Here is a 27,737-nt window from a genome sequence, read left to right as displayed (position 1 = left end):
AGACATCTTGTGGGGTTTATGAGAGCATTGTGAGATAATGCATCTAGAATACTTAATACAGTGTTGGCATATAGGAAATGTTCAATACATAATAGATATTTATTTTTTAAGGTTTTTTTTTTGTTTTGTTTTGTTTTTTTTTGTTTGTTTTTTTTTAGGGAAAGAGAGAACATGCACAAATAGGGCAGGGCAGAGAGAGAGGGAGAGAGAGAATCCCAAGCAGCCTCTGCACTGTCAGCACAGAGCCCGATGCAGGGCTCAGTCTCAGGACCTGTGAGATCATGACCTGAGCCGAGATCGAGTTGGACACTTAACCAACTGAGCCACCCAGACACCCCTAATAGATATTTAATAATAATATCACTACCTTTTCTTTGGGGAATGCATACATCAAGAACTGAAGTCTAAGTCACTTGTTCTGATTGTGTGCCAAGCACAAAGACCTTCTGAAATTTGGTAGATATTTTTTCTCTAGATGAATTACCACATTCTAGTGGATTACTACACTCATCTTTCTAGCTTTGTATCATCCTTTCAGGAGGCTTTAACTGGAGTCATAGTGTAAGACACATGTTTGTGACCTATTAGAAAATTGGATCTAGACTGGAAGCCAGAATTGAGCAGGAAATGGTTTTAAAAGAGTGAGAAGGGGAGAAGCAAAAGGGTATGTGGTTTTTATCAGATGAACAAGTATTGTATTGAAAGTGTTTGGCTGTGGTTCTGCAAGGAGGGCACCAAGGCAGCCTTGTCACTGCTAGCACAGCATGTGGCAAATAGTGGCCACTGAGCATGAATGAATGAAAGAGCTTCAGGCTATTATGGTAGTGACCATACAGTCATATCACAGAAATCGTGGTGGATTTTAAAGAGGCAATTTTAACATTCTGCTACTTACCTAGCTGTATTTCCATACACTAGTAGCTTCCTTAGTTTATGGAGTCTAATTTCCTTATCTACAAAATGGAGAATGAATATACTGCCTTTAGTGAAGGATTTTTGTGAGACCTGATAAGATAACGTCTATGAAATGTGTTAAAACAGCTACTGAAGAATGTTTATTTTTCCTTCCACACTGGAGAATGATTTCTGCAACTTAGCTACTTCCATATCTCTGGTGCCTTGTGTTGTGCTGTTAAGGCATTGACTGAATGCTAGTTGAATGAATTAATGAAATCAGGAAGAAAATTTGAAATGGAGACCTTGAAGTTGAACAATTCCTAGTGATGATGGGCTACAAAGTAGGGCTATCTGTATAAGGTGCTAAAATGGAATAGATGTGTTGATTGTCATGGTGGAAAAGGTTTAAGTTTAAATTAAATTTTGCTCTCTTGTGTAGATAAAGTTACCCAGAATGGTGGCAGAAGAAAATTGTGATCTAGGTGCCAGATTTGCCCAGAAATATGAAAGAATGGCCTATAGATAAATGGATCAGTACTGAGTAAACTTGGGAAAAGTAGTTTTTAATGTTTTAAAGTTTTAAAATAAAAAAAAATAAGAAATGCAAGTGCATGTAGACCATCCATCAGTCATATTCTGAATCAAACAATGTCTTATTACATTTTTTTTAAAAAGGAAACTTAACAAAGTATGTTTTCTGACCACAATGGAATTAAATTAAAAATCAATAGCAATGCAATATATAGGAAAGACTGTACTTTTTGGAAATTAAATAGCACACATCTGAGTAACCCAAGATTCAAAGAAGAAATCATTTGGGAAATTAGAAAATATTTCAAACTGAATGAAAATTACACTACAACATATCAGAATTTGTGGGAGACAGCTAACATAATGCTTAGAGGAAAGCTTTATAAGTTTTAAACGTTTGTATGAGAAAAGAGAGAGGTTTAAAATTAATTATCTAACTTTCCACCCTAAGAAGTGAAGGGGGAAAAACAACAAATTAAACCTAAAATAAGTAGAAGGAAAGAAATAAACATAGAACCAAGAATCAATAAAATTGAAAACAAAGAATAGAGAAATTCTACAAAGCCAAGAGTTGTTTCTTTAAAAAGTTAAAGTTAATAAACCATAGAGGGATTGAATAATAAAAAGAGAAAAGTCACAAATTACCAATGTCAAGAATGAGAGACAGGATACCACTACAGATCCTACTAATGTTAAGTGATAGTAAAGGGAATAATATGAACAACTTTAAGGCAATAAAATCACAATGTATTAAAACTGAAACAACAAAAATTAAAAATCTGAATAGCCTCATAATCTGTTAAATTGAATATATAACCAAAATCTTCCCACAAAGAAAGCTTTAGACTTACATTAATTCTATTAACATTTAAACTAGCACCATTTTAGGGCACCTGGGTGGCTCATTTGATTAAGCATCCGACTCCTGATTTCAGCTCAGGTCATGATCTCACAGTTGGTGAGATCGAGCCCTGCATCTGGCTCTGCACTGACAGCATGGAACCTGCTTGGGATTCTCTCTCTTCCTCTCTCTGTGCCCCTACCCTCCTCAAAATAGATAAATAAACATTTAAAAATAAAAGTAAATAAACTAGTACCATTTTAAATAAATTTTCAGACAATAGAAGAGGAGGAAACTCTTCCCAAATCACTTTATGGGATTAGCTTAACTCTGTTATCAAAACCTGATATAAATATCATGAGAAAATACAAACCAATGTACCTCATGAACACAGGTGTAAAATTCTTCAACAAAATACTAGCATAATTGAAATTTATACCAAGAATGCAAAGTTGGTTTCACATTTGAAAGTCAATCAGTATAATTCAAAATATGGACAGAATAAAGGAGAAACACAACAGGACTATCTCAATGCAGAAAAAGCATTGGACAGAATTCCATACCCTTTCATGAATTAAAAAAAAAAAAAAAACCTTTAAAAAAACTAGAAATAGAAAAGACAAGACCCTCAATATGTTAAAGGGAACTTACATCTAACATGATATGTAATAGAACCATAGTGAACATTTTTCCCTTATGATTAGGAACAAGGCAAGGTTTTCTGCTCTCATCATTTCAATTTAGTATATGCTGGAGGTGCTAACCACTGCAGTAATGCAAGAAAAAAATAAAAAATAAAAATATTGAAAAAAACAGAAATAAAGTCTTTATTCACTGAAGACATGATGGTTTATGTATAAAATCCTCAGGAATCTACAAGACAACTACTAAAAGTAATGTGTGAATTAAGCAAGGTCACAGAAATAATTATATACAAAAATCGATGAAATTTTTATGTACTAGTAGCAATTATCTTCAATCACATCAAAAAACAAAATACTTAGGAATAAATTTAACAAAAGCTGCACAAGACTTCTAAAATTAAAGCTGTAAAATATTGTGAAAGAAATTAAACAAGGCCTAAACAAATACATAATAAATACCATGTGAGTGGATTGGGTAACTCAATATTGTTCTCCCCAAATTGATCTTATAGATTCAACACAATCCAAAACTCTTAACAACTTTTTTTTATAGAAAATGATAAGTGGATCCTAAAATCTATCTGGAAAAGCAAGGGCCTAATGAACCTCAAAAAACAAAAAAAAAAAAAAACAAACAAAAAGTTGAAGAGTTTCTTCATCTACTTTCAAGACTTACTACAAATCCAGAGTGATCAAGACAGTGTGACATTGGTGGAAGAATGGATAAATGAAACAAATGGATCCATAGAAAACCCAGAAATAGATCCACACTCACACATATACAATTGATTTTCAGCAAAGTACGATGGCATTTCAATTTGGAAAAGGAGAATCTTTAACAAATAGTGCTGGGACAACTTGATAAACATACAGAAAGAACCACACCCACTACCTCACATAATATACTGAAATTAATATTGGATGGATCATAGAATGAAAAACTAAAACTATAAAGATCTAGAAGAAAACGTAGAAAAGTATCTTCTTTGCAACTTTGGGCTAGGCAGGGATTTTTTAGGAAATAGAAAGTGCGACTGTAAATAATGATAAGCTGGACTTCATGAAATTAAAAACTTCTGCTAATCAAAAGGTATCATTAAGCAATAAGCTAATATAGATAATGTGTATATGAGTTTCTGTGTACTATTGATACTTTTGTGTGAGAAATTATTTCCAAATAAAAGGTTAACAAAAGATACCATTATGATAATAGGCAAGAAAGCATTCACAATGCATATATATGACAAAGGACAAATATCCAAAATATATAAAGAATTCTCAGAATTATAAGAAAACAACCCAATAAAGTTGAGCAAATGACTTAACAGACATTACACAAGACATACCAGTAAACACATGTAAAAGTGGTCAAGGTGAGAGTACCTGGCTGGCTTGGTCATTGAAGTGAGCGACTCTTGATCTCAGGGTTGTGAGTTTGAGTCCCATGTTGGGCATAAAACTTATTAAAAAAAAAAAAAAAGTAGTCAGTGTCATTCATAAGACAAATGCAAATAAAATCGCAATGATATTTGTTCTAACCAACCAGAATTGGCTAAGATTAAAGTCTGCTAGTACCAAAAGTTGTTGAGAGTATGGAACCACTGCAACCACTTTGGAGAATTATTTCTATAAAATTGTACATACTTATTCCCCAACTACCCAGTAATCCCATTCCTAGTTATCAAGAGAATAAAAATACTTGTTCACAAAAAGACTCTACAGGCATATTCAGACAGGTCTTATTTATGAGAAACCTATAAAATATCTATAGAGTCTATAAAATTATACATATTTATTCCCCAACTACCCAGTAATCCCATTCCTAGTTATCAAGAGAATGAAAATACTTGTTCTCAAAAAAACTCACAGGCATATTCAGACAGGTCTTATTTATGAGAAACCCATACCGGAAATAAGTATCCATCAACAAGAGAATGGATAGATAAATTGCATAGCCATACAAGCCTCAGCAATTAAAGAAAGGAACCATTGGTGCATGTTACAACATGGATAAATCTCAAAAATGTCATGTTAAGTGAAAAAGCCAGTCACAGAAGAGTATATGCTACACCATTTCATTTATAAGAATTTTGAGAACAGACAAAACTTAGACATGATGTTAGAAATCAGGAGTGATGATTGATGAGAGGGGGCCAAGAGAGAACTTTCTAAGGTGATGGAAATGTTCTATATTTTGTTTGGAGTGGTGATTACATCAGTGTATACATTTATCAAAGCACATGAGATTGTACTCTAAAATCCTCATTTCAGTTATACATATAAAATAAAGAAATCAAAGAGACTATAATTATTTGTTTTTATAGCCATTCATCATGCAAGGTGGAATGTTGACTCTCCTAGTGTGAACAGTAAATTTATAAAACCCTTTACCTTGGCTAAAGACCCTGCATGATTTGGCTCTAGGCTACCCTTTCTACTTTAAGCTCTTTTTACCTCCTAGGTCCTACCTAACCCTGCTGGCTTTATTATAAAGTAGATCATTTCTTGATGTTATCTAATTCCGTCTCTTCTTTGTTTTCTTCATTGCATTTAGGAGAACTGGCATTTATTTTTTCTCTTTCTCCTTTTTTACCTTGCTTTTCTCACCATCATATTCCCCAGTGTACTCCAGGATACTGTCTGGTTCAGTGACCTTTTTCTTAAATATGTGAATGAATGAATGTTCTTGTAGTTCTATATGTTGATAAACTGGTAGTCTGCTCAAACATTCTTCTGGAGTTTGATCCTTACCAGTTCAAATAAAAATGACATAGTCTTTTCTCTATAAGCAAAGCAGAGCTTTAATAAGATTGTGCTCAACTGAGTTTTGGTTGGTGCAACCAAACTTTTTGTATGATGTGAGGGAACTTTTTCTTCCCTCTCCTTTTCCAGAATCCCAATATGGTTTTCCTTCTATTTTTCTAATCAGAGCTTCTTACACAAGAGACCTAATAACATGACAATGCTTTCCAAACATATTTGATCCTGTGCCCTATTGGTAGAATGTTTGAGCACACTAACCACATAGGTACATTTATTTATTTCAAAAACACATTTATTTGGAAATGTGCACAAAAATAATATTTGTAAAGGATGGATGAAAGATAGCTCTAACCACCCCACCTCCCCGTGTGCTCATCCCACTTTGAAGACACTGCCTTGGGGCAAATATTATACTATATTTACTTATACATCTAAATATAAAACTGCAGTAAGCTTAACACTTTTGCATTTTAACCTTACCTCTGACTATGGATTGAAAGGCTTTATTGCTTTTTAAATAAATTTATAGTATTGTTTAGTGCAGGTAGGGTATAATTTTTAGGTGGGGCATACTCTGAATTCATCTCATCTAATTTTTACTGTATTTATTCTTAACATTGTTCACTGGTAGTTTTTCTACAGAAGAATATGTATTTTAGAGGGAAGAAATAATGAGATTAGAAAAGTAGGAAGGGAGATAAGGAAAAGCTATAGAAAAGGCCATGTTGGAGCACCTGAGTGGCTCAGTTGGGTAAGCATCTGACTCTTGATTTTGGCTCTCAGGTCATGATCTCACAATTTGTAAGATCAAGCCCTATATTGCACTCTGCGCTGATAGCACAGAGCCTGCTTGGGATTCTCTCTCTCTCTCTCTCTCTCTCTCTCTCTCTCTCTTTCTCTCTCTCTCTGCCCCCCCCCCCACTTGCATGCACACTCTCTCTTTCCAAATAAATAAATAAACATCTTATCGCTTCTCGGCCTTTGGGCTAAGATCAAGTGAAATAAATAAACATCTTTTAAAAAAGAAAAGGCTATGTTGACTTAAAATATTTAATTACACTGTAAATATTAATAGTAGTTCATTTGAATGAAATGTTGTCAGCTTGGGGGATTACTAATTGTAGAAAATTAGCAGTTTGTACATGTAGATAAAGTTGCTAAAAATGGTAGAAACATCACTATTCTCCGGTAAAAAGACAGTCTTTAATAAGCATCAACTCTACCATATAGCAGCCTGAGACAGGTTTGGAGATTTTAAGCCTCCTGTTGCCTCTGAGACCTAAAGGAAGCAGAACATAAAAATGAGCCTCTATCAATTTGAAGCAAACCTAATCTTTGTGATCATGGCTGTGGTCTAAATCTATTAAAGATGTTCAAATTCAGTGTCCTTGGTATCACTGCGGCTTGACCTGAATAGTGAGCAATAAACTTGTGTATTATAATTCTGGTTTGAAGATATGTGCTTAGGAAGTGAAACCGACAGTCAGTGTTTTGTGTCTGTCTCTAAGCAGACTAAGAGCCTATATAAAATGACAGGTGCATTTCTAGGGAAAGAAACCCATAATGTTTTCCTATTTAGTAGGTGACAGTATGTCCCAAGATAACACAAGCTTAAGGGGCTGGAACAAGCATGGTTATTAAAAGCTAGCAGTTTCTCAGTTCATACAAATTGAATTTTTTCATAGGCTAGAAGACTGTGGAAATCTAGTGTAGAGTACTGAAATAAATTAGCATATTAAGTGAATTTATACATTCAGGCTTGTGAGCACTTTGAATTTAAGGAAGAAACTTTATTACTCCTTGAAAGAAAAAAAAAGGCAGTTCTTAAATTCTGTGTTTGATCTCCCTATTGGAAAGGGCCTATATGATAAACTATATCATTTTGATGATTATCCAAAGCAGCGGTTATTATATTGATGAAAATCTTTCTCTTTTCTTTCTTTTTTCAGAATTACTGATTTAGGGAACATTAAAAGAAGATTGTATTTATCAACGGTCCATAAGGAACTGTCCTCAACTCCTCTCCATGCAAAAATCCCACTTTTCATGATCAAGCGCAAAATTGTAAGTGTCACATGAATGTTGCTTAAAATATTAAATTTAAATTCAGCAAATACTAATTATGGGCCTACTCTGTGTATAAGGTACTTTGTTAAGTATATAAAAATGAATAAAATGCATACTCTTCCTTTCCCTCCCATGAAAGAGCTTAAAATCCACTAGGTGGGAGAATGTAATTATTTGAGCATCTGGAATATTACCAAAACTGATAGAAAGCTCAGTGAAGAGAGAAGTTCTACTGGTACCATGAAAGGGAAAGAAGCCCATCTGACTGCAGGATGAGGAAAGGCTACATGAAGAAGATTACAGTTAGTTGGGCCTTTGAAGGACTGTAAGAATTCAACAGATAGAGAAGGGAAGTGAGCATTCCAAGCAGAAGGAACAGCATGAACAGAAGCTTGAAGGCTGGAAATTGGTACACATTTGGAGAACAAAGAATGATTAATCATTGTGGCCAGATTTTCAAAAAATAGCCTTAAGGAAACAGCAGTCCTGTAATACAACAGTCAGATATAGGTTGGGAGATTTTATGCCTATTGTGTAACCTCTAAGACCTAAAGCAGCAATAATGTCTGGAGATATAAACTGTAGGTTACAGGCCAAGAAATTTGAGCCTGATATGACTTGACTAGTCTTTCTCAAACTTCAGTTATTTTAGTACTACTCTCATGACTTTACCATGTTTGTGTACAACCTGTGATTAATACTTTCCTTTAAATAACTCACCTTTGGGGATCTTAAATACATTTATTTTAGAAGAAACCTTTTACCACTTACTCAAATGTATGGATGCCAGTATAAGGAAGGATCATGAAAAGTCAGGTGAATATGACACCTGGAAACTAATAAAGCTCTAATAACTGATTCTAAACAAATGGAGATCTGTGATGTGTCAGACAAAGAATTCAGAATAATCTTCTTTTTTTTTAAATGTTTATTTATTCTGGAGACAGAGACAGAGTGTGAACAGGGGTGGGGCAGAGAGAGAGGGAGACACGGAATCTGAAACAGGCTCCAGGCTCTGCACTGTCAGCACAGAGCCCGACACAGTGCTCGAACCCACGAACCGTGAGACCATGACCTGAGCTGAAGTCGGACGCCCAGCCGACTGAGCCACCCAGGCGCCCCCAGAATAATCTTCTTAAAGAAGTTTGGTGACCTACAAGAACATACAGACAGACAACTCAATGAACTTAGGAAAACAAACTACACACAGCACAGGATTTTTGACAAAGGAATAGAAAACATCAAAAATAAACTAATAGAAATGCTAGAGCTGAAAAATATAGGAAGTTGAACTGAAGAATTCAATAGAGAGCTTCAAAAGCGATTCAACCATGCAGAGAAAAGAATGAGTGACCTGGAGGACAAGGCAATTGAAATTATCCAGTCAGGGGAGTAAAAAGTGAAATGAAATGACAAAGAGTGAAAAAACCCTATGAGAATTATGAGACACAAGGCAAATTTACATTATGGGAATATTCCTAATATTCACATTATGGGAATTCCAGAAGAAGAAGAGAAAGAGAAAAGGATAGAATGTGTATTTAAATCAGTAATGGCTCAAAACTTCCCAAACATGGGGAGAGAAATAGATATCCAGATCCAAGAGGCCCAAAGGATCCCAAATAAGACTAAACAGACATATTACAGACATATTACAATTACATGTTGCGTCAAAGAAAGAATTTTAAAAGCAACAAGAGAAAAGAGAGAAGTTACATACAAAGGAATTCCCGTAAAACTATGGGGAGATTTTTCAACAGAAACCTTTCAGGCCAGAAGAGAATATGATAAATATAAAAGAGATATTGATAAATATTAAAAAAAAAAAAAAACTTAAAATCAACCAAGAATACGATACCTAGCAAAGCTGTCTTTCAGAAACAATGGAGGGATAAAGACTTTCCCAGACAAACAAAAGCTGATGGAATTCATTACCACTAAACCTGTCTTACAATAAATGCTAAAGGGAGTTCTTTGGGGCGCCTGGGTGGCTCAGTCGGTTAAACGGCCGACTTCAGCTCGGGTCATGATCTCGCACTCTGTGAGTTCGAGCCCCGCATCGGGCTCTGTGCTGACAGCTCAGAGCCTGGAGCCTGTTTCGGATTCTGTGTCTCCCTCTCTCTCTGACCCTCCCCCGTTCATGCTCTGTCTCTCCCTGTCTCAAAAATAAATAAACGTTAAAAAAAATTTAAAAAATAAAAAAAATAAAGGGAGTTCTTTGAGTAGAAATAAAAGTCCTCTAACAACATGCAAATGTAAGAAGGCAATGTAAAACTCACTGTATATGTAATAGAGTTGGAGTCTGTAACAGGGCAATTAGTGGTGCATAATTCATTTATAATAATATAAAATTGCATTCACCCTTCTATGTTTAAGTATGATTTCCTTATTCATCTAAGATTTTTTAGAGTTCAATGTTAGGTGGTTTCCAAGAGTTAAATTGTATGTGAGACCAATACACTTTTCTGTGTGCGGTTAAATGAATCAAATCTGTCTTTACCTTGCTTTTGTGGGTTCAGTCCCCTTTGTCAGTTAATTAACTGAAGTTCTAGATATTCTCTTAAATTTTAACTGATCATTCTGTACATGGCTATAATACACACACACACACACACACACACACACACACACACACACACAGTGTTATTTGTAGGAATACAGTATTTGCAAATCAAATACTATCTTTCTTTACAAGTGAACCTTGATAACATCGCAAGTGAACTTGATTGACCAATATTTCTTATTTAACAAATAAGTCACATGAATTTGTGCTAGCAGCACCAGGTATCTAACGATATAAGAAGTGTACTGCCAAAACTAAAAAATAAATAGTAATATGTGTAATAGGTCCTGTGGGGCAGTGTTCTTTGATTCATCTACTTCATCTTCCCACTCTCCAGTTAGATGACTCAGTGGAGAATAGTTACATGTAGTTTTTAAAAAATCCTAGGGGCGCCTGGGTGGCGCAGTCGGTTAAGCGTCCGACTTCAGCCAGGTCACGATCTCGCAGTCCGTGAGTTCGAGCCCCGCGTCAGGCTCTGGGCTGATGGCTCAGAGTCTGGAGCCTGCTTCCAATTCTGTGTCTCCCTCTCTCTCTGCCCCTCCCCCGTTCATGCTCTGTCTCTCTCTGTCCCAAAAATAAATAAACGTTGAAAAATAAATAAATAAATAAATAAATAAATAAATAAATAAATAAAAAATCCTGGTGTGAAGAAAGCAAATTGGTCGCTATTTTAGGTAAGTTTAAGTCATGCTAAATTTTGAAAGGCAAAGCAGTCATAATATTTGTAACATATCTAGAACTTTTTCCTCAATGTGGTTGAATCTAGAAAGAATTGTTCACTTATATTTGAGATAGTTCTAAGCAATAAGCAAAGATAAAATATTTTTTCTATAGTGTTCTGGTTGAATCTGGAAAGAATTGTTCACTTACATTTGAGATAGTCCTAAGCAATAAGCAAAGATAAGACATTTTTTTCTATAGCATTCCCCATCCCAGTGAAATCACCAAGTCATAACTGCTTGTAATGTATTCTAATTATTTTATATTTTGTTAAATACAAACCCATAAGTAATATATAGAAGTTAAGAGCATGGTATCTGAATTCTGACAGTTACTAGTTATGTGACCCTGTGCAAGTTTCTGTTCATTTTCCTCATCTATAAAATGCAGGTAATATGAGATATACATCCTAGTAAGATTGTTGTGGAGATTTACACAAGTATATAAACATGAGGCTTTTAGAACAGTGCCTGACACAGTCTTAAGTCATAGATAAGGATTATAGCTTCAGTTTGGTCTTTAGTTGCTATATCTTCCAGGAAGCCCTCCATGATATCCCCTCTGTGGTTTAGATATTTGGGGTATAGTTCACCATTGCCATTCACAAATTCATGATCTTCATAACCCTTCTTCAGTCTGTACCTAAATCATATTTGCTTATGTATCTCCCTGCCTTTAGACTATAAGCTTGTCTTAATTGACTTTTATCCCTAGTCCCTATAAGTACATGGCATGTAGTAAGTGCTCCATAAATATTTGTTCAACCAAATTGGCAAATCTTACTGTGTCTCCTGACATGGGAGAGAAAATAAATGAGTTTGTCATGTACCTTTCTAAATGTGCTTGATAATCCCAGAAGTATTCTGTACTATTCAAACAGATATTTAAAAATTCAGTTCTAAAACTTATACTCCTTTCCCCTCAATCCAAGAGATGCTACAGCAGCAGAGTGTCTTTCATTTCCACTGTTAATGCAGTCTATTCCCATTGGGCCCTTATCGAATTAAAGCTGAACAGTGTTTTAGGGGAACCTTCTATAGCAAGAAGTAAGATGAGAGAGAGCACCACCCATTCAGAATGCCATTGCTAGGATCCTCCTTGGTGTTGGTGTGGTGTTGCTCTAGTTCTCTGCTTTTTGCCAAAACTTTCTTCACATCTACTTTCTTAGGAACTGTAGATACTTTGGTGGTAAACTTTGAAGCGCAGTATTTTTAAAGCTCTTTAGCTAACATTTATAAATCAGAAATTGTCAATATTATCTGTTGTGCAGTGAGCAGTCAGCTGAAGCCGAGTGGCAACTGCACACTTTTAACAGAGCTTTGAGCTCTGTGTGAAGTTTAGTCCTCTCCACTTATAAAGAATGCAGGTGCACTCAGACCCTTCCTGCTTCATACATTTGGGTTATCTACATAGGCCCTCTGAGCATACAGTTTGCAACCTCAATTTAGAGGATAATTGCTAAATACTCCACTTTGCTTGGTTCTTTAGCTAAAACCTTTACATAGCCAAAGGCAGCAAATAAATATTCTTATAGCCACACCAATATGAATATTTATGTATAGGCCACTTACTATTCCAGTTACCATTAAATGTTCAACCTTTCAAATAAAAAAATTTTTTTTCATGTTATTCTTAATTATGAGTGATTCACTTTAACATTTAAATTACAACAATTTCTTCTTTTAACTTAGGTTTTCAATGGTAAGAGCAATTTGAAAAATTAATAACCATCAGATTAAACAATGGAGATAGCCACTTAGTCAAGACTCACTGAAATCAATCTTCTTTTTCAATATAATTTTAGTTAGTTGGTGATGGTATCAGATGAACATCAATGTCTTGCCACCAAAGTATACATTAATGTATAGTATATCTAATTGTATCTGAATAGGAAGTTCAGGTATGAAATATCATTGAGCATGAATCATTCATTGGAGCTATAAGGAAGTGGTATGATAAATTATAATGCCAAAATCTTTTAGTAACCTTTACCACTCAAATACCCAGTGTTTGTCATTTAAATGACAATTCTTTAGAAGTTGTACTTTCTTTAACCACAACTCTGTTGGATTATGTTATGGCTTTTATTACAAACTGAAAATGTGGTATAATGTTTTTAAAACTTCCCTTCAAAGATCATTTTTCCCATAAAGCTAGTGATATAGAAGTTTTTAGTTTTTAACAGTATTTAATTTCTTGAGTGTCACTGAATGAGAAGGAAATAGAGGAAGCAGGTTTATTTAGACACAAGATAATTTAGATATACATTTAAGATACTAGAGAATGTTTATAACCTTCTGGTGCTTATTTGAAGGTTTGTAAATGTTTTCATTTCCTTTTTGAGAATATCATTTAAAAATACCTGTTTTTCTCACTCTACTCACCTGTCAGTTTAATATGGATGTTGAAGAAATTTGGGGAAAGAAGAGCAGTCCCATGCCTTCTTTTGCTGGCCCTGAATGGTTATGTGAAGTAGGAACAACTACATAAAAATGTTTGTTCTGGAAAACAGATGATTGCCTCATAAATTACATGAATAGGCACAATATTGTTAGAGTTGAAGTGTGGTCTCTACAGCTAGTTTGTAGGGATTCAAATTCTGGTTGTCACTTCTGTCTGTGAGCCCTTGACCAAGTCAGTTAATCTCTCTGTGCTTCATTTTCTCATCAGTTACGTGGTGACATAAGAGAACCTGCTTCCTAGAGGAGTTGTTAGGATCAAAACAATTATTACCTAGAATAGTGCCAAGCCCATAGTAAGCACTCAGTTAATGTTGGTTGATATAGTTATTATTTTATTTTCTCTTGACATAAATCCATGTTTATCGACTTATGAATATAGTGTCATAATAAACTTCTGAATTTATAGTTCATTTCAGTTGGCAAATATTTATTGAGTCCTTGCTCAGGTCTAGGTCTGTGCCAAATGTTAGGAATCCAAAGGTAAATGACACAGAGTCTTTCTCATCAAGAGATTATACTATGGCAGAGGAGGCAATGTAACACATGAACAATGAATGATAATGGGCTCTGGTGAACACCAAGCTAATCTTAGGAACCAAATGCTATTAAAGGAAAATATCAGATATATCTAGCCAAGTTGGGGGATGTTATAGTGTGTTTGTGACAAATTGTGAATACACAAAAACAAAAATAATGAAAGTTTATGTCACATTTGATCCATTAACTGATTCAAATGTACATAATTACAGTGCTAGAAAGGAAAGCTAGATGAAACCATAAAGGGGATTGAAAGCCATGTTGAGAAGTTTGAATTTTAGCCCATTAGAAATTTAAAAAATATTTAACATGGAGGAGTTTTGTAGTATGATCTGTATTCTAGAAAATAACTATGGGGCGCCTGGGTGGCGCAGTCGGTTAAGCGTCCGACTTCAGCCAGGTCACGATCTCGCGGTCCGTGAGTTCGAGCCCCGCGTCGGGCTCTGGGCTGATGGCTCGGAGCCTGGAGCCTGTTTCCGATTCTGTGTCTCCCTCTCTCTCTGCCCCTCCCCCATTCATGCTCTGTCTCTCTCTGTCCCAAAAATAAATAAACATTGACAAAAAAAATTTAAAAAAAAAAAAAAAAAAGAAAATAACTATGATATCAGAATGGGAAAAGCTAGAGGCTGAGTGACCAGTTAAGAGGCAATGCAGAAGTGTAGGTGAGCTGTATAAGCCTGAATTAGAGTAGTAGCAAAGAAGTAGATGAGGAGGACAGATAAGAAAGAGACTTAAGAAGTAAAATCAGTGAAAAAATGGAGAAAATGGCACTGAGACTCACTGGACTTAACACCAAGTTAAACACTGTGGAATATCAATAAAATTGAAGTCAGAAATGTAGAAACTATTCAAACAAAAGCACAGGGAGGAGGAAAAAAGCCTAAAAAGAGATGAGTACTGTCCAAATGGCTTGTGAAACAGTATCAGCCAGTCTAATATATGTATAATCATAGTAGTAGAAGGAAAGCAAGGAGATTGAGCACAAGAAAATTTATAGACATGATGGTTAAAATTTTTTAAAATTTGAAAAATATACCCACAGATCCAGTAAGCTCAACAAACCGAGTTGAAGATCACTCAAAAACCACACCACAGCACAGCATGGTATATCATAACTTAAAAAACAAACAAAAAGAAACAACCCTAAAACCATGCCCTTGGTATGTCATAAATTGCTAAAGATCAATGATAAAGAGAAAATCTTAAAAAACATCCAGAGGAAAAAATACATTATACACCAGAGAACAATGATAAAATATATCACAGCTTCCCATCTGAAGCAATGAGAATAAGAAGATAATGGAATGATGCTGGGGAAAAAATTTTTTAAACCTGTCAACCTAGAATTCTTTATTTGGTGAAACTATCCTTCAAAAGTTGGAGCAAAATAAAAACATTTTCAGACTGAAAAGGTGAATTTATTGCCAGCAAACTTGCTCTACAAAAATATTAAAGGAAGTTCTTCAGTCTGAAAAAAATACGTACCAGGTAGAAATGTGGGTGTAAATGAGAGAAGAGTGCCAGTAATGTTAAATATGTAGATGAATCTAAAAGATTCTTTATTCATATCATAATTTCTTTAAAAGTATTTGTTGAAAGCAAAAATAATAATGGTATAGAAGAAAAATATATGAAATATATGACATTAACAAAAAGAATGGTAGAGATATTAGTACACATTTTTTTAGTCTCTTAAGCATGAGATATTCTATTATTACCCAAAGTTAGAGTGTGATAAGTTAAAGATTCATATTGTAAATTGTAGTGCAATCATTAAAAAAAAGGGGGGGGAGTATAACTAATCAGCCAATTGATTAGATTAATGGGACACTAAAAATGTATTCAATCCTAAAGAATATAGGAAAGAACTAAACAAAGAACAGATAGGACAGATTGAAAACAAATAGCAAGATGGTAGTTCTAAACTCAAAAACATCAGAATAATTACATTAAATGGAAATGGACTAAACTCTGACTAAAAGACAGAGATTGTAAATTAATTAAAAAGCAAGATACCATAGTATAATGTTTATAAGAAAGGTATATTAAATCTAAAGACACAGGTGAAAAATTTAAAAAGAAAAAGGTTATACCATGCAAGCACTAACTCTAAAAAAGCTAGAGTGACTATGTTAATATCAGATAAAGTAGACTGCAGGAAAATGAATATTATTTAAAGAAGCATATTTCATAATGATGAGGGAGTCATCTCATGTAGAAGATATAGCAAACCTAAAAGTAACAGATCCAAAGAGAGAAACATAAATACACAATTTTAGATGAAGATTTCAACATTCCTCTCTCAGATTTCCCTGCATCTGAAGCATCTAAAATATGCAGAATTAAATAATCAAGAGAATATATCAATGACATAAAAAAATGGACAGTGGAGAAAATAAAACCAAAAGTTTGTTCTTTGAAAAGATATAATAAGTGATAAGCTGTTAGCTATATTAATCAAGAAAAAAAGTACACACATTACCAATATCAAGAATGAAAGGGAAAAGGGAAAATAAAGGAATATTATGAACAATATTTTGCCATTAAATTTGACAATTTAGATGAAGTGGGCAATTTCTGTCAAAGACAAATTACTAAAACTGATACTAAAGGAAATTAAAATTTAAAATAGCCATATATTTATTTATAGGAATTGAATTTGTAATTAACATTCCTGCAAAGAAAATACAGGTCCAGAAATCGACATCCAGGCTTTACGTATAATTCTACCAAACATTTAAGAAAAAAATAATACCAATTTTAAACACTCTTTCAGATAATAAAGGAGAATGAACATTTCCCAAATCATTGAATAAAATGAGGTCAGCATAATTCTGATACCAAAGCCAGCAAAGACATTAAAATCCCCAAAAGAGAACTATAAATCAGTATCACTCATGAACATAAATATATGAATCCTTAACATCAAGTATTCAAGGTTGGTCTTATATTTGAAAATCAGTGTAAGTGATCCCATTAACAGAATAATGGAGAAAAAAATCATAAGATCATCTCAATAAAAGCAGAAAAATCTTTTAACAAAAATTCATTAGCCATTTATGATTAAAACTTACATCAAACTAGGAATAGAAGGAAGCTTTTTCAACCTGATAAAGGGTTCCCATTAAAAAAAATCTACAACTAAATGATACTTAGTGGTGAAAGAGTGACTGTTTATCCCCTAAGACAGGGAACAAAGCAAGGTTATCTACTCTACTTCTATTCAGCATTGTATTGGAGGTCCCAGCAAGTGCAGTAAGATAATAAAGAGAAATAAAACACATACAGATCATAAAAAAAGAAGTAAAACTTTCTCTCTTTGCAGACAATATAATCATCTAAGTAGACAGTTCTAAGCAATCTACAAAAACTAAACAAAACCTACTAGATTAAGTGAGTTTTATAGGGTCACAGAACATAGCATAGGTATAACCAAAGTCAATTGTATTTCTATATATTTCTATATAAATTGTTTATAGCAGTAAACAATTGAAATTAAAAATTTTTTTAATTTAAATATGTTTATTAAGTTTTTAATTTTAATTCCAGTATACTTCACATAAACAGTTATATTCATTTTAGGTGTACAATATGGTTATTCAACAATTCTATTTTTAATTTTTAATTTTGAAAATGTTTACAATAGCATCAAAAATACATAATATTCAGGAATACATTTAATAAAATATATGCTAGACCTCTACACTGAAAAGTATAAAACGTTGCTGACAGAAACTGAAGACCTAAATAAGTGGAGACATGTTGTTTATGGATCCAAAGAATGGATATCCAATCTAATCCCCATCAGAATCCAGCAGGCTTCTTTTTTTTTTTTAAGTTTATTTTTATTTATTTTTAGAGAGACAGAGACAGCACGAGTGGGGAGGGGGCGAAGAGAGAGTGAGACAGAAAATCCCAAGCAGACTCTGAGCTGCCATCACAGAGCCCAACGTCAGGCTCGAATTCACAAAACCATGAGATCATGACCTGAGCCGAAACCAAGAATTGAATACTTAACTGATTGAGCCACCCAGGCGCCCAAGGCTTTTTTTTATATTTTTTAATAGTTTTTGCAAAATTTATTAACAAATTCTAAAGTATATATGGGAATTCAAAGGTCTTAAGTTACAAAACAATTTTCAAAACGTAAAAATTGTACCTCATGATTTCAAGACATGGTATAAAGCTACAGTAATCAGGACAATGTGTTATTGGCATAGATACCACTAAAAGTTTAGAAATAGACAACACATATAGTCAGTTGATGCTCAACCAAACATGAGAGCAATTTAATAGAGATAGGAGCATCTTTTTTCAGAACTAGAACTTCTGAGCATCCATATGGGGAAAGAAAATGAACCACAACCCATACTTCACACCATTCACAAAAACTAAGATAAATCATAGATCTAAATTTAAATGCTAAAAATGTAAACACTTTTAGGAGATTTCGTAGAACCCAGAAAACATTAACCCTAATAAAGAATAAATTGACAAAAATGGGCTTCAACAAAATTTAAAACCACTCATCAAAAAGACATTCTTAAGAAAATGAATATGCAAGCCACAGCTGGGAGAAAATATTCCTAATACATATATCTGGCAAAAGACATATCCAGAATATATTCTACAACTGTATAATAAAAAAAATGACATTTTTAAGGCAAAAACAATTGAACAAGCTCTTCTCAAAGATTATGCAATCAAATAAACATGTGAAGAGCTCCAGAGAGCTCCAGCTTCAGGGGAATTCGAATGAAAAACACAGTTACATTACTTCACCCACTAGAATGGCTAAAATAAAAGACACAGGAAATACGAAATACTCGTGAGGTATAAAGCAATTGTCATACATTTCCAGCATAGATGGAGAATTTCCAGCATAACCACTTTGGAAATATCTTTGGAAGTTTCTGATAAAGTTAAACATTTATCCATTGATCCAACAATTCCACTCCTTGGTGTATACCCATGGAAATGTAAGTATGTGGACACAAAACTACTTGTATGGGAATTTTACAATAGCTTTATTTATTTTTTTTTAATTTTTTTTCAACGTTTTATTTATTTTTTTTGGGACAGAGAGAGACAGAGCATGAACGGGGGAGGGGCAGAGAGAAAGGGAGACACAGAATCGGAAACAGGCTCCAGGCTCTGAGCCATCAGCCCAGAGCCCGACGCGGGGCTCAAACTCACGGACCGCGAGATCGTGACCTGGCTGAAGTCGGACGCTTAACCGACTGCGCCACCCAGGCGCCCCACAATAGCTTTATTTATAAAAGCCAAAATCTTGAAATAACCCATATGTCCCACAACAGAAGATTGAACAGTTAAATTGTGGTATATTCACAGAATGGGGTACTACTCAGCAAAACAAGAATGGATTACTAATACATGCAACAACGTTGATGAACCTCAAGTATTAAGCCCAGTGAAAGAAGCCATTTACTATGATTCCATATATATAAAGTAATAGACAAAACTAATCTAAGGTGACAGAAATTAGTGGTTGCCCTTGAGAGGGGTGAGTTTGAGATTGACAGGGAAGCAGCACAAAAGATCTTTCTGGAGTGACTGAAATACTTTATAACTTGATGGTATGCAGGTGAATGAATGGTCAGAATCATCAAACCGTGCCCTTAAAGTCTGTGTATTTTGTGGTATGAAAGTCAAAAAGATTGTATGGTTAACATATGTTAAGCATATATATGTTAGGTGCTATTACAAGTGCTTACATGTATTTAAACATTTAATCCTAACAACTCTGAGAGATGTATTATAATTACCATCATTTTACAAATGAGGAAAGCAAGGCACAGAGAGGTTAAGTAACTGTGAAGATTATCTGACTGGTAAATGGTGGAGGTGGAATCCAAACCCAGGCAGATAGGCTCCAGAGCCCACACTCTTGCATCCCTAGGAGGAATGTATTTAAAAGGAGTTGCCAGGAGCGTTTAACTGGAGGGAATTTCCAGGCAGGTTAAAGAACAGAATATTATAATTAGATAATAGAAAGTAATTTCTAATTCCAAATTTTAAAAGTTAAGTGTTTCAGAGAAATGAAGTTAAATCTCAGGATGTGGCCATCTGAGTGGATTACTGAGTGAAGAGTTGAAGAAGCTCTTGAGGGAAAGGAGGTTAAGGGACTCAGGGTATTGGACAGTACTATAGAAGGTAAGGTGAATCTGGTCCCAGCATTTTTCGGGAATGTGTATGTGGGCTGGCAACAGTGTGTCTGCAGAAGTGGGAGTGACCAGGGACTGAACTGAAGTGAAGATCAGTGAATTTAAAAGCGTAGAAGAACCTGTGAATGCAATGCCTCAGACTTCAAAGAAGATAGGGTTCCCAATAGGAAGTTTAAGCCCTCTCCCAATGCGACCTAGCCCCATGGCCTCAAAATCGGAGGTTGTAGAAGCACATGTGAACTCCATAAGTGAGCTTCAACTCCAGAGTTGAAAGCTACTATCTTAGAGAAAAGCCAGGTTTCAGTTAAAGTAGGGTATTGCAGGACCCTTAGAAAAATACAGAGGATGTAAGTACTTTTCAGTAGTAAGGATTTCAGAGGGCACAGTGAAAGATGACTTGAGAATTAGCAGGAGAAAGATGGGCTGCTATTTTAGGAAGAGACTGTGTGCTCAATGCAGATTAGGAATGGGAGGTGGGGGTCAACTGCTAAATAGGCATCATGAAGATACGTTATAAGGAGCTTGCTTTTCTGTGGTTCAACCAGGAGCTGCAGCACTAATAGCCCCAACTTCTCCTTAACTTCCCTGTCTCTGCGTAAGGACTTGTCAAGATTTGCTTTTCCTCAGGAAACTGTTTTTTATTTAGTAGTAATAGCTAATTGCTTCTCTTGACCATTCAGATATAAAATTGCTATTTTGATTTCTGCTTACACCATTTAATAAACAATATGATGGTGATTGAGATGAATATGGCCATTGTAAGCAGATTTTCTATGGAGATATTAAAGCTAACACGTGAAATATTATTTTAAAGGGCACAAGAATAAACGTCTTTAAACCCCATTCCTTGTTATCATTTAGGAACACAAAAACAGAATGAGGTTCTAAAATTGTGAGAAGAGATGTACTTTAGGATTGCTAGGCTATGAAATTGTGGTTTCTTATTTGTTGTTTCCTTTTAGAAAGGCACCACTAGCTAGAGCTGTGCGCAGTGACTCAGGCTCTTTCTACACTGGCAAAATGAATCCAATTATCTTCACATCTTTCCTGCAGTAATGGCAAGGAAAATCAGAAAGTGCTGGACGACCAAGAACTTGTTATTGCATGCATTTGACTGGTGTGCGTGTGTGTGTGTGTGTGTGTGTGTGTGTGTGTGTGTGTTCACACAGTCTACTGGCCTTACACCAGTATATAATAAAGCCATAGGGCCAAAACATGAATCTGTAAAACCTAGAAATTCATGCTTTGAATCATTCTTTTGCCGTTTGCCAGCCAATTCCTTTATGCAGAATTCCATGCTGGAGCTAAATAGTATAAACTCTCTTACTAATTGAAGCAACAAACTAAGCAAAACTGTCTTTTCTCTGTCAGATTGCTGTCTTTCTGGTACATAATTTTTAAGCCCATAATTAGGAATATTGTAAATCAAGAATTCTTTGCTAGACTAGAGTTACACATAGGAAGAAAGTGATTAGAGGTCAAGAAATATGTCAAAAAAGGGATTTTAAGACTGGTTGATCACCAAGAATAAGGAAAATAATATTTTATAAAGATTAACTATTGGGGTGCCTGGGTTGCTCAGTTGGTTGAGCATCCAACTTCAGCTCAGGTCATGATCTCACGGTTCGTGGGTTTGAGCCCCACATCAAGCTCTGTGCTGACAGCTTGGAGCCCAGCTCTTGGTTAGGATTCTGTGTCTCCCTCTCTCTCTGCCCCTCCCCTGCTTGCACTTTGTCTCTCAAAAAATTTTTTTTTTAATTTAAAGAAAAAATGATCAACTATAATTCAGATAAGCTGCATATTGATAGTAGAGAGTTCATACTCTTCTGAAACTCCCAAAAGCCTATCACAGTGTTTATATGAATAATGAGTTATTTGTTGAAGCTTATGAAAAGTGGAACCTTTACAGATACCAGCTAAAAAACAGTAATTTCTATTTCCTCTAGCCAGTGGAGACTTATGAAAGTTATTCCCATCTTTCTCAGGAGCTACTCCTATCTGTACCTCTAAGAGATGAATTCACTAGTTATCAGTTCCCACACATTTATGGGGTTAGTTGAGTGATTATAAAATGAGAGTTTGAGGATTTTGCTTGAGGGAGAGCTTGGGAAGATGGTGGAGTAGGAGGACCCTGAGCTCACCCCATCCCACATTTCAACTAGGTATCATCCACATCCAAGTCAACAAACCAGAGGGTAATCTGAAGACTGGAGGAACAAATTCCTCAACTAAATATAGAGAAGAAGCTGCAACCAAAAGTTTAGAAAGGGCAGAAAGGCAGAGGGAGGCTGCCTGCAGGAGGGAGGGAGCTGCGTGCAAAGAGGGCAGAGAAATGGACCCTTGCACCAGGGGGCTCACACAGGGAAGACTAATCCCCATAACATTTGGCTTTAAAAACCAGAGGGCCTGAGGTACCTGGCTGGCTCAGTTGGTAGAGCATATGACTCTTGATCTTAGGGTTATGAGTTCGAACACCACATTGGGTGTGGAGTTCACTTTAAAAGGGGGGAGCACCTGGATGGTTCAGTCAGTTAAGCAGTTAAGTGGCTAAGTGGACAACTTTGGCTCAGGTCACAATCTCACAGTTTGTGAGTTTGAGCCCTGCATCAGACTCTGTGCTGACAGCTCAGAGCCTAGAACATGCTTCAGATTCTGCGTCTCCCTCTCTCTCTGCCCCTCCCCTACTCACACCCCATCAAAAAATGAATAAATGTTAAAAAAAAAAAAACCAGAGGGGCTGAATTCCATGAGTTTATAAGACCAGTGGTACCTAGGGCTTTAAAAGTCAGCTGACTCAGTGGTGGGCAAGCCAGGAGGGTGAGTAATAGCTGGGCCTCCACCCTGAAAGAGACAGCGGTCTGCATGGAGAGGCAACAAAAAAAAAAAACAGTAGTTTGCACAACCATGGGGGCAAATGGGAGACAGATCTGCACATACTGATTCCAGAGCGCACTGGGGGACTTCTCTGAAAGCAAGGGAACTCGCAGATGCCATTTTCCTCCCCCATCTCCTAGCATAAGTACAGAGCCACCTTTGAGAAGTAGAGCTGCACAGATACTTGCTGCCTGACCCACTGGCAGTTTGCCATGCCCACAGGTTCTGTTGAGAACTAGCCGACTCCAAGCCTGCTGGCTTCAGCCCTCAGCTCAGGACAAATTTTGTGAAAGCCACACAGTGCACCCCACCCACCACCACTGCACACCACGTGCAGTCACCACGCTGGCCTAGACACTGCACCACACCCAACCATGAACCCCAGCCACCCTTTGTGTGCAGGGCCCACCCTGTCCAGTCATCTTTGCTCACCTTCGCACCCCTGGCAGCTCCAGAATGCGGCCCCCACCATTACAGCATTTTGGAGTGCCCCAGTGCAGACTTTACTGATACTGCCACCCCACTCCCAAATTCCCTGGCAGGCACACCCTCTCAAAGCTGCCATGCCTGGGTCCCACTCGCACCACAGAGAGTAAGCACAGCCCACAAAAGGCAGAGAGTCAGTGCGGATAATTGCACTGAAAGGAAAAGTGGCTCAGACATAGCAGCAGGGTATAAGCAACACATACAGGATGCTCTCCTGAAGTGCCAAATTTAGGTGAACAGGGGATACTACACTGCAGGCTGCCCCAGGACCTCTTCTTTATAAAGTCACTACTTTCAAATTCGGAAGACAAAACTGACTTTCGTAACACACAGAAACAGACATAGAGAGGCAGACAAAATGAGACTAAAAATTTATCCCAAGTGAAAGAATAAGACAAGGCTACAGCCAGAGATCTAAGCGAAATGGACAAATAACATGCTTGACAGAGAATTTCAAACAGTGACCATAAGGATAGTTACTGGACTTGAGAAAAGAGTGGAAGGCACGAATGTGACCCTTAACATAGAGACAAGGAATAACTTAGAGATAAAGGATTCAGAAAAAGAAATGAGAAACACGCTTGATGAAAGGAATAGCAGGATGGAAGAAGCAGAGGAGCAAATTAGTGATGTAGAAGACAGAGTAATGATAAGTTATCAAGCTGAATAATAAAGACAAAAAAGAATTACACAAAACAAGAGTAGACTTAGGTGGACTTAGTCACTTACAGTGACTCCATCATATGTAATAACATTCATATTTATAGGAGTCCCAGAAGAAGAAGAGCAAGAAAGGGCAGCAGAAAGTTTATTTGAAGAAATAATATCTGAAAACTTGCCTTATCCAGGAGGCACAGAGAACTCTTCTCAAAATCAACAAAAGCAGACCCACACCATGACATATTGTAATTGAACTTGCAAAATATAACGATAAAGAAAAAAATCTTAAAATGAGCAATGCGAGAAAAGTCATTAACTTACCAGGGAAAACCCATAAGTCAAGCAGAAATTTTTCTACAGAAACTTTGCAAGTCAGAAGGGAGTGTCATGATGTATTCAAAGTGCTTAATGAGAGGGGCGCCTGGGTGGCGCAGTCGGTTAAGCGTCCGACTTCAGCCAGGTCACGATCTCGCGGTCCGTGAGTTCGAGCCCCGCGTCGGGCTCTGTGCTGACGGCTCAGAGCCTGGAGCCTGTTTCCGATTCTGTGTCTCCCTCTCTCTCTGCCCCTCCCCCATTCATGCTCTGTCTCTCTCTGTCCCAAAAATAAATAAACGTTGAAAAAAAAAATTTAAAAAAAAAAAACAAAGTGCTTAATGAGAAAAATTTGTGGTCAAAATGCTCTATCCAGCAAGGTTGTCATTCAGAATAGGAGAGAGAGAGTTTCCCAGGAAAATATAAACGAAAGGAGTTTGTGACTACCAAGCGAGTCCTGCTAGAACTATTAAAGAGGACTCTTTGACTAGAAAGAAGAGACGAAAAAGGATAGTATGATGGTAGAAAACACAAAAATAATGAAAATGAATATTTCTGTAAAAACTAAGTAAGGAATTCAAAAGGGGAGAATAAAATATAATAACATATACCTAAAGTCTGGGGAGGAGAGGAGAAAAGAATGGATTCATACCTAAATGACCATCAACTTAATATAGACTGCTATATGCGGAAGCAGTTGTATACAAACCTAATGGTAACCATATATCAAAAGCCACTAATAAATAAACATGCAAAAAATAAAGAAAAAGAAACCCAAATATATCACTAAAGAAAATCATCAAAACATGAAAGAGAGGAAGTCAAGAAAGGATCAGAGAAAATCTCCAGAAACAAAATAATAATAAAATGGTACTAAACACATATCTATCAATAATACTCTGTAAATGGACTAACACTCCAGTCAAAAGACATAGGGTGCCAGAATGGATACAAATCATATCCACCAATACAGTGCCTACAGGAGACTCATTTTAGACCTAAAGACACCTGCACATTGAAAGTGAGGGGGATTTTGATAGTGCTGCTATCAGCAATAGTCAAATTATTGAAAGAGCCCAAATGCCCATCAACTGATGAATGATAAAGAAGATGTGGTATATACATACAATGGAATACTACTTGGTGATGAAAAAGAATGAAATCTTGCCATTTGCAACAATGTGGATGGAACTAGAGGGTATTATGCTAAGTAAGATATGTCAGTCAGAGAAATATATATGATTTCACTCATATGTGGCATTTGAGAAACTCAGCAGATGAACATAGCAAAAGGGAAGGAAAAATAAGATAAAAACAGAGACAGGGAAATCATAAGGCTCTTAAATACAGAGAACAAACTGAGGGCTGCTGGAGGGGAGGTGGGTGGGGGGTGGGTTAAATTGGTCATGGGCATTAAGGAGAGCACTTGTTGGGATGAGCACTGGATGTCATATGTATGAGATGAATCACTGGTTCTACTCCTCATGCCGAGACTACACTGTACGTTAACTAACTTTAATTTAAATTTAAAAAAAATGAGGGAGATAGAGAAACATTTATCACACAAATGGATGTCAAAAGAAAGCTGGAGGAATAATACTTATATTGGACAACTGGACTTTAAAACAAAGACTATAATGAGAAAAAGAAGGGCACTATATCATAGTAAAAGGGACAACCCAACAAGAAGATCTAACAATTACAAATATTTATGTACCAACATGAGAGCACCCAAATATATAAAACAATTAACAACAAACATAAAGGAACTCATTATAACAATACAATAATAGGGGACTTTAACACCCCATTTACTTCAATGGGCAGATCACCTAAATAGAAAATCAACAAGGGAACCATGGCTTTGAGTTGCACACTGTACCAGATGGACTTAACAGATATAATCAGAAACAGCATCCTAAAACAGCAGAATACACATTCTTTCAAGCGCACACAAAACATTCTCCAAAACGGATCATGTATCAGGCCACAAAACAGGCCTCAACAAATAAAAGAAGATTGAAATCATACCATGCACATTTTTATCCTAACCACAACACTGTAAAACTAGAAGTCAGCCACAAGAAAAAATCTGGAAAGACCACAAATACATGGAGGTTAAATAACATTTTACTAAACAATGAGTGGGTAAAACAGGAAATAAAAGAAGAAATAAAAGAGTACATGGAAACAAATGAAAATGAAAACACAACAGTCCAAAACCTCTGGGATGCAGCAAAAGTGGTCCTAAGAGGAAAGCATACAGCAATATAGGCCTATCTGAAGAAGCAAGAAAAATCTAAAATGACCTAAACTTACACCTAAAGGAGCTAGAGAAAGAACAACAAACAAAGCATAAAGCCAGCAGAAGGAAGGAAATAATAAAGATTAGAGAAGAGACAAATGATACAGAAACAAACAAACAAAAACAATAAAACAGATTAATGAAACCAGGAGCTGGTTCTTTGGAAAAAGTCAATAAAATTGATAACCTCTAGCCAGACTTATAAAAAGAAAAGAGAAAGGATCCAAATAAATCACAAATGACAGGAGAGAAATAACAACCAAAACCACAGAAATACAATCATAAAAGAATATTATGGAAGAATATATGCCAACAAATTGGACAACCTGGAAGACATGGATTAATTCCTAGAAACATATAAACTACCAAAACTAGAACAGGAAGAAATAGAAAACTTGAAGAGACCAATAACCAGCAAAGAAATTGAATCAGTAATCAAAAAACTCCCCAAAAAACAAAAGTCCAGGACCATATGGCTTCACAGGTGAATTCTACCAAACATTTTAAAAAGTAGAAAAGGAAGGACAGACAGCTTTCTCTTTTTTTAATTTTTTAATGTTTATTTATTTTTGAGAGAGATCGAGTGCAAGCAGGAGAGGGACAAAGAGAAAGAGGGAGACACAGAATCTGAAGCAGGCTCCAGGCCCTGACAGCTCTGAGCTGTCAGCACAGAGCCTGATGTGGGGCTTGAACTCACGAACTGTGAGATCATGACCTGAGCTGAAGTCGGATGTTTAACTGACTGAGCCACCCAGGGCCCCCCAGACAGCTTTCAAATTCATTCTATGAGGTCAGCATTAATCTGATACCAAAACTAGATAAAGACACCACACAAAAAAAGAGAACTACAGGCCATTATCTCTGATAGACATAGATACAAAAAGTCCTCT

At 36.0% G+C, this 27,737-nt stretch overlaps 1 protein-coding gene across 9 annotated transcripts in view; it reads left to right on the top strand.

The window, feature by feature from the left end:
- Nucleotides 1–27,737, top strand: part of CFAP20DC (CFAP20 domain containing) — a 233,348-nt gene that overhangs the window by 74,943 nt on the left and 130,668 nt on the right. For all 9 annotated transcript variants that reach the window (XM_030307134.1, XM_030307130.1, XM_030307129.1 and 6 more), the window contains exon 5: nucleotides 7,626–7,740. In XM_030307134.1, the coding sequence (XP_030162994.1) occupies nucleotides 7,626–7,740 (115 nt within the window). The remainder of the gene's footprint in view (nucleotides 1–7,625; nucleotides 7,741–27,737) is intronic.

This window comes from Lynx canadensis, chromosome A2 (genome assembly GCF_007474595.2).
Source record: "Lynx canadensis isolate LIC74 chromosome A2, mLynCan4.pri.v2, whole genome shotgun sequence".
Lineage (NCBI taxonomy): Eukaryota > Metazoa > Chordata > Mammalia > Carnivora > Felidae > Lynx > Lynx canadensis.
This window is presented reverse-complemented; position numbering and strand designations above follow the sequence as displayed.